The following is a 16321-nucleotide window of genomic DNA, read 5'->3' as shown; positions in this document are numbered from 1 at the left end:
TTGATTTTTTACAGAGGGGAAGGGAGAGAGATAGAGAGTTAGAAACATCGATGAGAGAGAAACATCGATCAGCTGCCTCCTGCACATCTCCTACTGGGGATGTGCCCACAACCCAGGTACATGCCCTTGACCGGAATCGAACCTGGAACCTTTCAGTCTGCAGGCCAACGCTCTATCCACTGAGCCAAACCGGTTTCGGCTAATCATAGCTATTTTAAATCGTGTCTGATAATGCCATTTTCTGAGTCACCTATGTGTTTTTCCATTGTCTCTTTTCCTCTTGGTTTTTGGTCATTTGATATTGTTTCTTGGTTTTCCTTGTCAACTTAAGGGAATGCTGAACATTTTGTATGAAAAATATAAAGGTTTTGGATAAATCTAACTTTTTCCAGATAGGTTTTCATTTTCTTCTAGTAGACATATAGCATATAGGCGGATCCCCTTGATGCTGTCAAGGTTAAATTGTTTCTCATTTTTTTCTTACTCTTAAGGCATAATCTTTCCTGAATAACTGGGTATTTACCAGGGCCCATCTTTCTTTTTAGGCCTTGAACTTCAATTCCTCCCTCAGCATTGTGAAATTGCCAAAAATCTCTTCTTAGCTTCTTAGCCTGTTACCAAATGCTCTCTGCTAGGTTTCTTGGTATGCAACTCATTAGCAATGACTTGGCAAATTATTTGAGAGGAAACTGCACACAGAATTTCAATGCATTTTCCTCCACTCTGACACCCTGTCCTCTCAAGTACTCTCTACCTTGGTTGCTCTCTCGTGTTTTCTCACAATATTTTCCCTGATTAGTAGTTGCTCTCAGTAGGGGAATTAGTCTGAGACCAGCTACTCCATCACAGCCAGAAGTGAAAGTCCCCCTCCACATTTTACTTTACAAACTTAAGATTCACCTACATTTAAAAAGCTATGAAATAGTTTGGACATACAAAAAGGTATGAAGAATAATATAGTAATCAACATCCATGGGAACTTCACTCAGTTTTACCAAACGGTTGAGACCCCCGAAGACCCCTTTTCATCACATCCCCTCCTTTTCTACACTATTTGAAGTTTGATGTTTATCATCCGCTTGGGCACCTCTTTGCTTTGTAAGGACACATGGAAGTTCACCTAAACAACATACAGAGCAGCTTTACCTGGTGCCGAGTTTGCCACAGATGGTGTTCTTTCCTAACTTGTTTTCATTTCGCATTTTGTTTGTGAGAGTCGTTTGTTTTGTGGTGTGAAGCTATGATTCATTTTCACAGTGAGTAATTCTACCAACTATTTACTTTTCCATTCTCTTGCTGTTGGATATTTAGGTTGTTTCCAGCTTTTCGTTATTAAAAATCAATGCTGCTATAAACATTGCTGCATACGCTTCTAGTACACATGTGGCAGAGTTTCTCTTGTAATGTACATGGGGTGGAATTGCTGGGTCTCACGGCAAGTGCTTGCTCATGCTAATGAGCTCATGCAAACTATTTTCCAGACCAATCGTATCAATTTACATTTCCGATAACTGTGAATGAGAGTTCCCATTACACCCTGTCTTCAGCCACACGGGGTGTCGGCAGACTTTAGGTTTTGCCAATTGATAAAATTGAAATGGTGTGCCACTGTGCTTTTTATTTGCATTTCTCTGTTGACGGGGAAAGAAACCGCTTTATATTCTCCACAGCAGCTACTTCAATCTTGTTTTCTACCCCCGGGCTGCTCTACTTCCTCAGAATCTTCTGAAATCTGGCCAACTTTTAAGCTGCATTACCACAAGCCCAGAAACCGCTTCTCGGCACTGGGGCCAGGTGCGCAAGGGCCTGTCCAGGGCTCCCTGCCATCCAGGGCTGAGCTGGAGGGCCTTACCTGCAATGAGGCGGGTAGTGCTTGCCACAGACTTGTAGCCAAGAGTCGTGACCCCATTTTATAGATGAGAAAACAGAGAACAGAGGGTCAGGAACTTGCCCAAGGACACCCAGGTGGGACCTGGCAGGCCAGGTTTCAGGTGCTCTTCACTCCTCTGCCGGAGGCTGCACAGGGAGGTGCTGCTCAGGGCCCCTTCGCAGGAAGCCCAGTAGGGCACCCTCTGTCCTTCGCGGAGGAAGCACACCTACCTGGGGTCTGGTGTGCAGCTGGCAAGTAAGTTGCTGTCGCCCTCAGGAGCCCCGGTGAGAAGTCCCATAAATAGAAGGATTCGGGGCGGTGGGATGCGGGGGAGTTCCCACTCGGTTGGGTGGGAACACGAGGAGAAGACGTCATCCATTGGTCATGGCTGGTGTTTCCCAGAAGCCAGCGGCCTGTTTTCGCTGGTGGTAAACATCCCCGGGCCCATCTGAAAGAGTTAGACCCTTTTCAACCTTCTCTCAATCCACTGATGGCCGAGGGCGTGAGCATCTCGGTTTGGTGCTAGGATGTTTTAATCGCCTCTTGGACACTCTTCCATCCCCCTTCAAACAAAGGCACACAAAATCTCAGGTCCTAAGTCTTAAGCAGGGGTCGCATCTTCCTAAAATTCAATGACTGTCTTTTGTTTTTCTTGTATTTAGTTTTCATATTTCACTGTATTTGGTTTTATGGTGAGTTGACTGTTTTGTGTAAGAAACACTTAGATAACATCTACTATATGCCAGGGTCTGTTCCAAATGCTTTACAAATATTGACTAATTTAATGTGAAAAAACTTATGATGCAAGTACTGCTATTACTATTTCCATTTCACCCTGCGGACCCCGAGGCCCAGGAAGTAAACTTCTCAAGGCCTGGGAGAGACGGGACAGAGCTATGCAAATGGCAGCGCGGGGATTTGACCCGAGGCACGCTGGCCCCAAGTCTGTGTTTTAATGACTGTGGTACACCCTGCCTCTCCGTTTCATGCTAATTACCTGTCAATGGTAGTGATAGTGCATCTTCCTTTGTGACATGTTTATTGGGGCGGAAACAGGAGGTAAAATAAAGACACATGGCAAATAGAAAACAGCACGGTGGAAACCTTGACTGCAGTGAGTGGTAGGAGTTCTGGAACATTTCAAGGTGGCTTCCTGGATGCAGGGACAAAGCAGGTGGGCCGTGAAGGCAGAGGCTAGAGTGATGGGAAGGAAAAGGGTGTTCAAGGAGAAGACAGCATGAGAATTTGCCTCATGCAAAGGCAGAGAGGCATGGTGGGCCTGGGGTGCGAGGAGGATTCTGAGTAGTTCAGATCAGTGGAACAGTAACAGCAGGAGTCCAGCACCCTCGTATAGTCGCTGGCAGTCACAGAGCACTGCCCCGTCTGCTTTCCCACGGACTCCCCTTCACGGCCAGGTGCCGTGGGCATTATTGTCCCCATTTTAGAGATGGGAACTGAGGACAGAGAGTGAAGGCCCAGAAAAGCTCCAAGATCCTCTGGCTTCAAATTCTGGGCCCTTTACTCTATCGGATAGAGTCTATCCCACTGTATCAGGTTTCTTTGGTGGCAAGCAACAGAAGCATAATTCCACATGGTTGAGCAAAACAAGTTCCCCGCCCCCCCCCCTTGGCTTATGTAAATGAGGAGTCCAGGCATGGACTTCAGGTACGGCTGGATCCAGGTCCTCAAATGAAGCCACGGGGCTCTAGTCTGTATCGCTCCGTACTGGCCTCATTTCCAGGCAACCTTTCTGCAGTAGGTGACAGAGATGGGTACCAGCGTCCAGTGGGCACCCCCAAAGCCCCTCTCAATTAGAGTTCTAGAAAATTCCCAGGACGGCTCTCACGGGCATGCCCGGGCTGCTGCCCATTCTGACCCGGTCCCCGCGGCTAGGCCGGTGGGTGCTTTGCTGGGGCGGCCTGGGCCAGGTGCCCACCCTAGGGAGTCCCAGCCAGTTGGAGGAGCGCCTCATAAGAGGGGCAGAGACGCCAGGCGGACAGAGCAGCAGCTCCCCTCCACCCCCAGGGCCTGTGTGTCATTTGTGTAGAACTGAGGCATGTTGGCCGAGAGGACCCTTGGATCTGGGTGAAGGAATTTGTGCTTTATCCTGCAGGCAAGGCAGAGCTGCTGGGGAGAGACGGGACAGAGCGATGCAGGGCCTTGTGCTGGGCGGGGGCCCAGGTGTGGACACGCTAGTGAGGCGCAGGTCTGGCTCCGTCTCCTGTGGTGGGAGGTCCAATCCTCCAAGTGCGGTAACAGGACTGCTGCTGGGCTTGGGGCCAGGTCAATGGGCTTCAAAGCAGCTTTATGAGGGGTTTCCCCCAACATTATCGTTAAAAAACAACAACCCACATATTTTTATTGATTTCACGGAGAGGAAGGGATAGGAAGAGAGAGATAGAAACATTGATGAGAGAGAAACATCAACCTACTGGGGATCGAGTCTGAAACCTGGGCATGTGCCCTGACCAGGAATTGAACCAGCTATCTCCTGGTGCATGGGCTGGCGCTCAACCACTGAGCTACACCGCTATCATATTAAAATACGGGCTATCGTATTTTAATAGCAACGTTATTCATTTTAACGTGTGTTGGGAAAATTGCACAACTATGGAGATTATTGCTTAGGATGAGGTTGGAATTAATTTTGTAAGTAACTTCATTTATAGAAAACATTAAATAAACAAATGATCTGCGAATATGGCCAACATTTTGAAAGTGAGACATTTGGGGAGCTCTTGGCTAGGTCCTTCTGGAATGCCTCCATTTCTGAAGCTCTAAATTCTGTATCAATCAGGGCTCTTTATTATTGAGTGTTTGGGTGTCAGGGGCATGCAAATCACTCTGAATTCTCACAAGAATCCTGGAAGTGGGCTCTACTGTTTCCTGCAAGGCTCAGAGAGGGCAAGTGACTGGCCCAGAGCCACACAGCTGGTAATCTGACCCTCTCCGTGCCCTTCGCGGCTGACTACTTGGTGACTTAGAAGGGAGCTCAGAGCGAGCTCTTGATGGGGCCGGAGTAGGATCTTGGGAACCCCGGTGTGTGTGTTGGGGTGTCCCGCTGTGGGCTCAGGGCTGGTCTGGAAGAAGCCAGGTGTGTGACTTGCTCCCTGCATGGATCATCCCTGTAGGCTCCAGTTCCAGCCATTCCCCTGTCCGTGGGGGAGGTCTGGGTGGGGATCCTGGCCTGGCAGGGGGGCCCACTGGCCTCTGGCTGGCACCTCCCCAAGCAGACACAGAACTGGGGATGCAGTGGGCAAGGCTGGCACTGCCAGCCTGGTGGGTTGTTCCTGCCAAGGGCACCAGAGTCCACTCCTCCTGGATGGACTTGCTGTTCTCCACAAAGGTCTCTTCTCCATCTCACCTAGACCGGGGCGCCCAGGTCCCCTTTGGTTGGCGGGGTCTGGGTTTCCAGGGCGCTGCCTCGCGGGCAGCCTGGGCTTTGGATTGAGTAAAGGCTCATGGGACGAACCTTATCTTCGGGACCCAGTCGGGGTCTCCTTTGTGGGTGAATCTTAGATTCGTTGTTTAGTGAGGAGACAATTTACAAGGCTCACGTCAACACGAGTGTCTTACGGGAGGGGGCACTCAAGATTGCAACTCATTGAATATCACTTTCCAAACCCGCGTCCCCTCCCCGCTCCTTCCTCCTCAGCTGCGTAAATGCCCACATGTAACCCCACACACAGTGTAGACGGAGTGTGTGGGGGAGAGCAGCGAGCCCCTCCCTCTTTGAACTCACCTGTCACTTGTGACTGTGTAAGGGGGACAGGAAGAAGGTGGGAAAAGTGGGAGGGGGACCCACGGGGGGGCTGTTTCCAAGGGGCAGGGATTCTTGGGAGTGTCCTCGGGCTCCTCAAAATCTTGTTTTTCTGAGACACATTCAGGAATCTGAGGCAAGTCTCCCAAGGGAGGGATGGGGACCGGAGGGAGGCTGTCCAGGGTCCCTTGATCCCCAGGCCGGGGCCCACCGTCTGCTGTGCGTCTCTTTCAGGCCCGGAGTCAGCATGCCGTGTGGCTGGGCCGCCCCCCTGCTCCTGCTGCTGCTCCAGGGTGGTGAGTAGCTGGCCCGCCTCTGCAGCGGGCGGGTGGGCGGGCGGGCCTGTGGGCTCTGGGTCAGAGTCCGTGGCACGTGTCCACTGGAGGCGGACACAGGGGGAGCTGCCGGCTCTCCACGCACCAGAATTCACCTACCCAGAGCACCTCATTAGCCAGGTTCGGGCAGGTCCAAGCAGCCCGGCCCTAGCTTGGGTCTTTGAGGCTCACTGGGGCCCTGGGAGACCGCACCCTGCATTCCCGTGGCCCTGCCGTGGCAGGGCGTCAAACTCCCCCCTCCCCCCGTGAGGAAGTCCTGCCTCTGGTCCCACCTCATCTCCTAGGGGAAGTTCTTCAACCATCACCGCCTGCCTTCAGGCACTGATGCTCCCAGTGGGGAAAAGGGGGTGAGGACCAAAGTAGCAGAACCTTAAAGGTTCTGGAGAAGCTGCAGCTGGTGGGGGTGCGGGGGGGATGTCAGACACGGAGCTGGGGAAGGCCAGGAGTTAGACACGGGGCACGGCCAGGGCTGAGAGATGCAGGAGGCCTTCCCAGAGGAGGGGCGATGCAGCACGCAGGCTCCAATGGGGCTGGACGGGGGCAGGGGCCCTTCAGCCACTCGCTGACCATCAGCATTTCTCTCTGGTTTTTACTTAAAGACCCAGAGCCTCGAATCGCTCCTTCAGCAAACAGGTGTCAGGCTCCTGTCCCGGGCCTTGCTGAGTGGCCGCACTCTGCCCTGGCTCTCACAGGCTTTCGGGGTACCCCCCACAGCACTGCACCTATGGACACCAGTAGGGAGCCCCGCTATGCATGGTGCCGAGTGCCGACTCAGCCCATGCTCCTGACAGCCCACCAGGCCCATGCCGAGAGCCGCCCAGTTCTCAGTTGAGAAAACTGGCTCCGAGAGTGTCAGACACAGGTCATGGCCACATGACGGGCGGCGGCAGCCTTGGGGTCAGGCCACAGGTGTGCTGATTCCCGTGGTCACCTGGCTTGGCTGCTTTCCTGGAGCACGGGCTGCACGTGTGACAGACAGCACATGCTCACCTCCACACCCTCCAGGGACCATGTCCCCCGTTACAGGTAGTGGCCCGAGTGGCCTGAGGCACGTGTCCACGCTTTGGTAACCGCAGGCCAGGGACAGCCCTGAGGCTGTCGGCCCAGGGGCAGGGCCAACCAGGTGGCTGGGTTTTTACTCCCTCTGGCCCCTGATGTCACCTTCATCCCAAAGCAGTGCTCATTCTCCACAAGTGCCCAGAGGGGAGCCTAGAGCCCGAGTCATTTCCCAGCCCCGGCCCGCGGGAGGCCTCTGAGGCCACGCCCAGGGAGTGTCCTGTCCACTAGCATTGCCTGCCCGTGTGTGGAGGGCGGACGCCAGGACTTTCCAGAGCGGTGCTCCGGGCTCGGAGCCCAGCTTCTGACCTGGGTCCCCATGAGTCACGGGAAAGTAAGGAAAAGCCATTGAAGATGAAGCTACTTAAACCGGGGAACACATTTCTGTTAAATGGTGGGAGGGAGGGGGGAAGAGCAGCACTGGCACTTGATCTGATAAAACAAAACTAAAACTTATTACGTTTATTTTGTTAAATACGGAACAAAATTGAGATTCTGACCCACTTAGTTAGTTCTGTCTCATTAGGAGTGTCTTGTCCCCGTCGCTGGCCTTGAAACTTTGGGGGCTCAGACAAGAAATCTTAGGGCACAAGGACCTCCTTGCTTCAGTCCCACATCTTGGTGGCCCCTGACTCACCGTATTCATCCTGGTCCTGGGACCCGCCTCCACTCATCCTCCAGCCCTGGACGGGCTGAGGGAGCGGGGAGCTCTGCAGCCCCTCCCAACCCCTACCAAGGCCTCTCTCTCCCTTGCCCTGCAGCCTGGGGTTGCTCAGACCTTGTCTGCTACACCGATTACTTCCGGACGGTCACCTGCTTCCTGGAGACGTGGACCCCCCACCCCAGCGTGCTCACCCTCACCTGGTAAGTGGCTGGGCCTCACCGGCCCTCGGAGTGCTCCTCAGGGGGGCCTGGTCCCAGCACAGGACCGCAGGAGACCATGAGCTGAGTTGGACCTACTGTGTGCCAGATAGGTAGTTTAGCAATAAAGACAAGAGCTGCCGCTTCCTGGGGGCTCACTCAGCAACTTCACCCACAGCATTTGGTTTTACCCCAAGAAAGACTGTGAGATGGGAATCACTGCGCCCATCTTGCAGACGACCACCCAGGGCTCATGGGACTTGTGCAGAGAATGACTGAGAGGCGTAGGGCAGCTCTGTCCAGCTCTAAGGCCATTCTCCGTCATTCACGCAGGCCTGACTATGGTTTTGAGACGCCGAGGCGACCGGACTCCCACACGATGTTTTTGAGCACTTAGTACATGCCAGGCAGCCCGCCATGTGCTTCACATGAATGACCACCTCCGGTCCTCACAATTAGGACTCTCATTTTACAAGTGAGGGCACTGAGGTTCAGAGAGGTTATGCAACTTGCCCGAGGTCACACAGCCAGCGAATGGCGGACCTGGTTTCAAACCCAGGCAGCCTGACTCCAAACTCCACGGGTCCTCATAAGTCCATATTGTTAAAGAAAAAAAGTCATGCATGACACTTGTTCAAGAACGGTAGGGCGGACTTTATTAAAGACCATCGTGACAGGCGTAGGGGCCACTGTACAAGGTTTTGCTGATTGGGCTCAACTCGGAACACAACAAGGAAAAGCTGGGTTTTATAGCCAAGGAGCAGGGTGGGGTCAGTGCATGAAACCACGAGGCAGGAACACCAGGGGTCTGAGGGCTCCGGGCTAATCCGACCTAACAGGGCTCCTGCTGAGGCAGCCCAGGGGGACCAGACTCCACCGGGGGCTGGTGGAGGAGGAGGAACCCACTTTGGCATTGAGGGTGGGGCTTCTGGCTGGACAGACTTAGCAGGAGTCTTGCTCAAAGTAGACGACGCAGAGACAGACACGGAAACCCAAAAGTCAGGGCCACGGTGGTGAGGAGAGTTCAGAGGAGCCTGCGTAGCGTGCGGCCAAGGAGAGACTTTGCCATCACCCACTCGTTCATCCATTCACACGGGCACTTTGATTAAGCTCCTGCCTGACACGTGCAGGCACTAGTGACTCATCAGAGGCCCAGCCGTGAGGTCCCAGGTGTCCTGGAGCTGACACACGCAGCGGGAGTGGCTGGTGAGACACACACACACACACACACACACACACACACACACACACACACGCAGCCAGCAGGATGCTTTCTGAGTACAATGAGTGCTGTCAAGAACAGGAAGCTGGACCCCCTGGTAGAGAGCAAGTGACGTGGGGGAGGGCCAAGGGGTCGGGGCAGCCTCTGTGGGTGAGGAGGAGGCAGCCGGTGAGCTGGGGAAGGGCCGTCCAGGCAGAGGGCACTGCATGTGCAAAGGGCTCAGGCGGGGAGAGCTGGAGAGCTGGAGGCATGGTGAGGAGGTCGGTGTGGCCAGAGGGGGCTGAGCCAAGTGAAGAGGAACAGCAAGTACAGGAGGCGAGAGGGTGGCAGGGCCGGGCTCTGTGGTGTGGGCGGTGAGAAGCCACCGCAGAGTGTTAGGCAGGGGAGTGACGGGGAGTTTTTAAAGGCCCCCTGGCAGCTGCGCAAGTGAAAGAGATCGCAGGGAGGGCGGGCAAGGCGAGGACCCCCCCAGGCAGCCATCACAGTGTCCAGGCTAGAGGCTTGGAGAGCATTGATTCAGGAGACGTTTCCATTCCAGCCAACATTTAGCAGAGCTCTGAACCCACACGTCCATACTGGCCCTGGAGGTGGTCATGTTCCGAGCCTGAATTTGTAGGTAGTGGGGGCGGGGGGGGGGGGGGGGAGCGAATAGCTCGTGAACTTCTATGCATCCTTCAAAACCCATTGTTTCTGCCCAGTGGGAGTTAAAAAGCCAGCACATTTCCCCCAACCCCAGATTAACTACCTCCCTGGAAGTTCACCAGAGCAGGACGGAGCTTCGCGTGGCTCTTGGTTTGGTGTCCGGTGGATTTTGGATGGAAGGAGAGTGGGAAGGAGGCCGGAAATGCTTAGCGCCCTTCCTGTGGGACAGTGATCCAGGAGATGGAGCGGACAGGGTCAGAGTTAGAATGCATTCGGGCAAGAGTGGCCCGATTTCTGCAGTTGAGATTTGCTGCTCTGAGTGATGGAGTGAGTCTGGTCGCTTGAAGGTGTGCAAGCCCGGAGCCTGGACCAACCCACCAGGGCTGCTCCAGGGGAGGGTAAACCTTCCCTGGGGAAAGGCTGGTTGGACTAGGTCAGTGGTCAGCAAACTCATTAGCCAACAGAGCCAAATATCAACAGTACAATGATTGAAATTTCTTTTGAGAGCCAAATTTTTTAAACTTAAACTATATAGGTAGGTACATTGTTATTAATTAGGGTACTCCTAAGGCTTAGGAAGAGCCACACTCAAGGGGCCAAAGAGCCGCCTGTGGCTCGAGAGCCGCAGTTTGCCGACCACGGGACTAGGTGAGCTCCAGCCCCATCTCCTGCCCCTCCCGTGCACTGAGCCCCGCCGGCCACTAGCCGTGACTGGCTGCTCTGTCCTCGAAGGCAAGACCCCTACGGAGAACTGGAGGATGAGGTCACCTCTTGCAGCCTCCACCGGTCCACGCACAATGCCACTCACGCAAAATACACGTGCCACATGGATGTGTTCCGCTTCATGGCCGACGACATTTTCAGTGTCAACATGACAGACCAGCCTGGCAACCGCTCCCAGGAGTGTGGCAGCTTTGTCCTGGCCGAGAGCCGTGAGTACTTGGAGGAGAACCCAGGCGGGGTTGGGCCCCACGCTCCCCGGGCCGGCTCCCGCTGCCTCTCGTTGGAGGTCGGCCCTGTAGATGCGGCGTTTGCCAGGTGTGGGGTGGCAGCGGGGCCTGGCCTGAACCAGAGACAGGCAGCAGGGAGTGAAGGAGCTCTGGGACCGGGACCTGGGGCTGCAGTTCTGGTTCAGCCCTGTGACCTTGCACTATAGAACGAGAGCCCCTTAAACTCTGACCTCTGGGATTCTCTCCCAGTGTGAGGCAAGTGGGGGACTCTGAGTCACAAGAGAAAACCTCCCCAAGTTTCCTCCCATCATTAGCTCCAGGAGGCGGGGAGGAGGCCCAGGGACAGAAGGGACCTGTCTGGTGGAAGCAGTTGTCTTTGTGGGTCCAGAGCCAGGGTGGGGCAGGGAAGGGGCCGGAGGCAGCTTTTAGTGTGATGTGAGCGCAAAGTTGGGTGTCCAGGTAGGGAGTGAGAGGCCTGTCCCCAGAGGCATGCAGAAACGAACCGCCAAGAGAATCCGCCCTCGGGAAGGCGCAGGCCTGCGGTTTGGCAGTGTCTGCCTCCCGGGCCCCAGTGGAGGGGCAGGGGACACGCAGGTGTCTGTCATTCACACTCTGGGGTCCAGGTCTGCACCACTTTGCTGAGTGGAAGTCACACCACAGAGCATGTGAGCAAACTTCACACACACCCAGGCACACCCAGACTTTCACACGCACACACACACACGGACACACCCAGACTTTCACACGTGCATGCACACACACATGGACACACACACACATGCATGGACACACCCAGACTTTCACACACGCACTCGCGCACACACACACGGACACACACGGACACACATGGACACACGAACACTCATAAACCCCCTCAACCCCTGGCCTAGACAGCACGGACATAGATGCCCACATTCTCATGTTTATGCACACGCATGCACACACATGCACACTCACTCAGCCATTTAGATCCAGGTGTGTTGGTTTACCGAGCAGGGGTGCCCTCCTATCTCCCTGAGAGCTGGGCAGGCAGAGGAAGGCACAGGGCAGGGCTGCCCCTCCACCTGGCATTTCTCCGGCTCTCCCTCCCTGCTCCTGCCAGGGTCTGAGGCCAGGCCTGTGCTCAGCGGTGGAGGAGGCAGTGTCCTGTCCCTGGGCAGCCTTCCCCGGCCCCTTGGTCCTCCTGGGCCCTGGGCTGCGCCAGCATCTCCCGAGTTGAGTTCCCCTGTGAATTGGTCCTTACCAGCCAATCAGGCCCCCGCCGGCCTGGGAGGAGAGAGGAGGGCTTAGGGACTATTTCAGTTCAGAGGGACCCGTGGCTGAGAGAGCAACCACCACAAAGCGCTCAGCACGGTGTGAATGTGCGCCTTCTTGCACCTCAGGCCGAGGGCGGAGTCGGCTTCAGAGCTCCTTTTGGAACACCTGGATTTAACAGGCATTTCGTGAGGGCCTACTGTGTGCCGGACTCTGTCCTCGGAGGTGCAGGCACAGCACTGACCCGGGAGAACTAACCCTCTGCCCCAAGGAGCTGAGATCCCAGAGAGGGGGTGGCAAGCAGCTCGGAGAAGGCGGGTACGGGCACAGGCCCTGCTTCCCTCTGACAGGAGCAACTTGCCATTGGCTCCCCTGACGTGCCCTCCTTCTCTACTCAGCTTGGTCCATGGATGTTCACTCCGTGTGATAGGAACCCATTCCCTTTTCCAAGAGAGGCCATGAAGGCACGCACTGTGGTGTGTCCTGCTCAGGTTGAAAGCAGATTTGGGAGGGGCCTGGGGCCGCGTGTGTGGTCCAGATCGCAGCGCTTACCCTTTTGGGGAGGTGCCTGTGAGGTTCGGGCGGTCACACTCACAGCCACTGTGGGTCGGGCTGCCCAGCTGGTACATTCCCGCCACAGCAGGACACACAGCAGGACACTCATTGCAGCCGAGTTCTGCAGAGCAGAGTCATCAGCCCCTCGCTGATCAGGGTCCTCTGCCTTCTCAGGGCCGACGGGGCTCACTGACGCCCTCACTGACAGCAGAACTAGAGAACCTGCGGGTGTGGCCACCAGGGAGCTTAGAAAGGCCTGGATCAGCAGCTAACTTTAACATTTGAGCGATTTCCTACAATAATCTGGGCTTTCCGGGTCTTTCCTTCCTGGCCACCCTGGTCTGCATTCCTGCCCGGCCCCTGTGCGCTGGGAGGGCTCTTTATAGTTTAGTGCCCACACCTGCTTCACCGTATCTGTCACCTGCCGCCTCTGAATTGGCAACCCCACAGCAGTCCATTTTTCAGATGAGTAAACTGAGGCCCGGAGACAGGGGAAGCTTCACCCAGCCACCCAGGGCCACTCATCCTGGTCACAGAAAGGATGGGCCACCAGGGCATGTCCAGCTGATACAAATCTCACCCATTTTATCTTTCTGGCTTTTTTCTTTAAGTCAAGCTGTCTCCTCCTTTCAACGTGACCGTGACCTTCTCAGAACATTATAACATCTCCTGGAGCTCCAATTACGACTCCTACGCGCTCAAGGGCAAACTGCAGTATGAGCTGCGGTACAGGAAGCGGGGAGACCCCTGGACGCAGGTGAGACTGCAGAGAATGGGCAGGCTGGCGGCGGGGTGTCGGGGGGGACGTGCAGCGCATCTGCGTGGGGGAGGGGAGTGCCCGGGAGACCGGTGAGCTGGTCATTCACAGCCAAGAATGGAAACCCAGGACACACCCAGGATGGAGCTCCCCTTACACGCTCTCATGCTGCCCTCTCCCCTTCTCCCTGGGGTAGGAGGCCCCTTAAACCTGTTTCCTTCCCGTTCCCGGGTCCTGTCTACCAGCTGCCAGAGGAAGGGGCTGGCACCTCTGCAGGTCCCGCCTCGTGTCTAGCGACAGTAGTTGTTTCAGAATTGGGGGCTTGGAACTGTCCCCCTTTGCTTAGGACGGCCGGCCGCAGTTGAGGAGTTCCAGAAGCTTCCATAACCAAAAGGTCCGGGGTCAGAAGGACATTGTTTCCAAGCTGAAGGCCCAGCGGTGTCCTCTGTCTAGGTGTCCAAGGGTTCCAGATGGCCGCTGTTAGAAGGGCTCCAGCGTTCTCTACCCTTTAGAATGGCCCCAGCTGAAGGTTTTCATGGTTTAGTCTGTCCCCGTGGAAGACTCCCGAGGTTTCCACGGCTAAGAGGCCTGTGGTTGGAGCCTTTCAAATGCCCGCTGTGGAGATGCCCGCTGTCTGGAACGCTGCCCGTTAAGCACTGCCAGGAGTGGCCGCCGCCGCTCCTGGGACAGCCCCAGTCCCAGCAGGAGGGTCCCCTGCTGTGGGATCAGAGAGCCATGAACAAGCATCGTGACCTGGGCAAGGCCGCGAGTGCCTATGGCTCTGCGCTGCCCACACTGGGGCGGCCAGAACTCCAGCTGGGGCCTGGCTCTCGGGCAGGGAGTGCAGACCCAGGAGAGGGCTTGGGGGGTGGTTCTGCTGGGGGTGGGGGTGAAGGCAGGGCCGCCTGCTCGCCCTCACAGCGCGTCCTTCCCCTGTGCTGGCAGAGTCCGGGGAGGAAGCTGATCTCGGTGGATGTCAGGAGTGTCTCCCTCCTGCCCTTGGAGTTCCACCCAGGCGCCAGCTATGAGCTGCAGGTGCGGGCGGGGCCCCAGCCCGGCTCCTCCTTCCAGGGGGCCTGGAGCGAGTGGAGTGACCCGGTCCTCTTTCACACCCAGCCAGAAGGTAGGTGTGAAGCTGGGTGGACACCCACTCTTGGTGCCAAGCCTTGTCCTGAGCCCTGAGACGTCCAGCGTGGTGCAAGGTATCCACTCAGCTGAGCCATATCCCAGGAGTAGCCATTTGACAGTCGGGAGCCCCTGCTTGCAGGCCCTGCGTGGGGTGCCAGGGGCCTCTCCTGCCAGGCTGTGCGTCTTCCTATCAGTCTGTGAAGCATCCTTAGCCCCATTTTGTAGATGAGAAAACTGAGGCCCAGCAGATAAGGTCACTGACCCAGGGTGGGGGTGGGAGGGGGATTTGAACCCCCACCCATCTCACTTCAAGGCACCGAAGCCTTCCCAGCCCCTTCCCCTCCACCCAGACCCCTGCCCACCACCCCACGCCACGTGCCTCTGTAGAGGTGGGTTCCATGTGACCCACTATGTGCTTCTTCCCAGAGTTCAAGGCAGGCTGGCACACGGACCTGCTCTATCTCTTCCTGGTCTTCACGCTCCCCATCCTTGTCTACTTAGGTCTGAAGATCCGCCTGCCTTGGAGGTGAGGCCAGGGGCTCAGGGAGGGGGGGGATGGGGTCAGCCTGGGCCACAGCCCCTCTGTGACTCACCCGGGCTGGGGCACACCCGTCCTGGAGACGGTGGCCATGACAGGGGTGGTGACAATGACCAGCTCCCGGTTTCCTACGTGCTGGGCGCTCACTCAGCCCTCACAGCCGCCCCGTGAGCTGGATGCAGACAGTGACCTCCATTGGACAAATCCGGACACTGAGGCCCGGAGTCGGCAGGGACCCTGCCCAATTCACACGGCTGTGAAACAAAGGAGGACCTTGACCCCTGTGCTCTTTTTCTTTGTTTTTTGGTGAATCCTCACCGGAGGATCCTTTTTTCCATTGAATTTTTAGAGAGTGGAAGGGAGGGAGGTTGGGAGGGAGGGAGGGAGAGAGAGAAACATCCATGTGAGAGAGACACACCCATTGGTTGCTTCCTACACATGCCCCAACTGGGGGTGGGGATTGAACCTGCAACCCAGGTTTGTGGCCTTGACTGGAAATTGCCCCTTTGATGTGTGGGCCGACGCTCTAACCACTGAGCCACCGGCCGGGCTGAATCCTGTGCTCTGAACAGTGGCCTCAGCTGTGATTGTGTCAGGGAATTCTAAGCTTTGACCTGGGGGGCACGAGGGACTGCCAGGTGGGGTGACCACCCCCCCTGCCTCAACCCGAGGTTTTGCTTTTATTTGTTACGTGTTGGTTTCTGCTGAGCGTGGTCCCCGAGAGGAAGGTGCTGCTGACGGCGAGTCCAGCATGGGCTCCCCTGGCCTCCGAGCGCGGCCGGTTATGGTGGGGCCTCGCCCGGGGGCAGCGCGTCCTGGTCCTCTCGGTCTAGAGACCGAGCCAGAGCCGGAGGCGGCGCCATGGCTCAGGGCGCTCCTGGTGCTGGGTGCCGGGTGCACCCCGAATCCCCCACAGCCCCGAGGAGCTGGCCCTTTGCCCACCTGGCCCTAGAGGAGGAGCCGGGGCTCAGAGGGGCAGCGCTCACCAAGCACACAAAGGGCGGTGGAGCCCTCATGCCTTCAGGAGCCGTGGGCGACTTGCTGCCTCAGTTTACAGATGTGGACATTGTGGCTCAGGGCAGGCGGCAGGGGGGTGGGCAGGGACAGGGTGGAAAGGAGGCACTTGGGTGTGTCTTGGGAGGCGCTGAGACTCCTGTAGGACAAAGTTGGGGAGCATCTGAGGGGGAGGCCGGGCTGCCCTCCGTGAGATCAGGGGCTTACCTTCTCTCTGCCCTCCCAGGCTGTGGAAGGTGTGGGTGCAGGTGCCCAGCCCCGAGCCATTCTTCCAGCACCTGTATGTGAACCACAGCGGGAACTTCAAGGTGAGAGCCCCACCCGACCAGCCCCTTGACACCTCTTACCCTCTCCAAAGCCCCCTCCAGCCCCAGCCCAG

The 16321-nt window shown here is 56.4% G+C and overlaps 1 protein-coding gene across 2 annotated transcripts in view; it reads left to right on the top strand.

The window, feature by feature from the left end:
- The window catches only part of IL21R (interleukin 21 receptor), a 36209-nt gene that overhangs the window by 15837 nt on the left and 4051 nt on the right, over nucleotides 1-16321 (top strand). The window contains exons 2-8 of one of the 2 annotated variants that reach the window (XM_005870406.2): nucleotides 5865-5926; nucleotides 7783-7885; nucleotides 10479-10678; nucleotides 13117-13262; nucleotides 14208-14385; nucleotides 14817-14916; nucleotides 16169-16250. In XM_005870406.2, the coding sequence (XP_005870468.1) occupies nucleotides 5878-5926; nucleotides 7783-7885; nucleotides 10479-10678; nucleotides 13117-13262; nucleotides 14208-14385; nucleotides 14817-14916; nucleotides 16169-16250 (858 nt within the window). In that variant the 5' untranslated portion in view covers nucleotides 5865-5877. Of the gene's footprint in view, nucleotides 1-5864; nucleotides 5927-7782; nucleotides 7886-8294; nucleotides 8358-10478; nucleotides 10679-13116; nucleotides 13263-14207; nucleotides 14386-14816; nucleotides 14917-16168; nucleotides 16251-16321 lie in introns of those variants that run through there. The other variant, XM_014542998.1, reaches the window with a different exon arrangement.

Source organism: Myotis brandtii, unplaced genomic scaffold (assembly GCF_000412655.1).
Source record: "Myotis brandtii unplaced genomic scaffold, ASM41265v1 scaffold317, whole genome shotgun sequence".
NCBI lineage: Eukaryota > Metazoa > Chordata > Mammalia > Chiroptera > Vespertilionidae > Myotis > Myotis brandtii.
The sequence above is the reverse complement of the archived record's forward strand: the minus strand, read 5'-3'. Positions and strand labels throughout refer to the sequence as shown.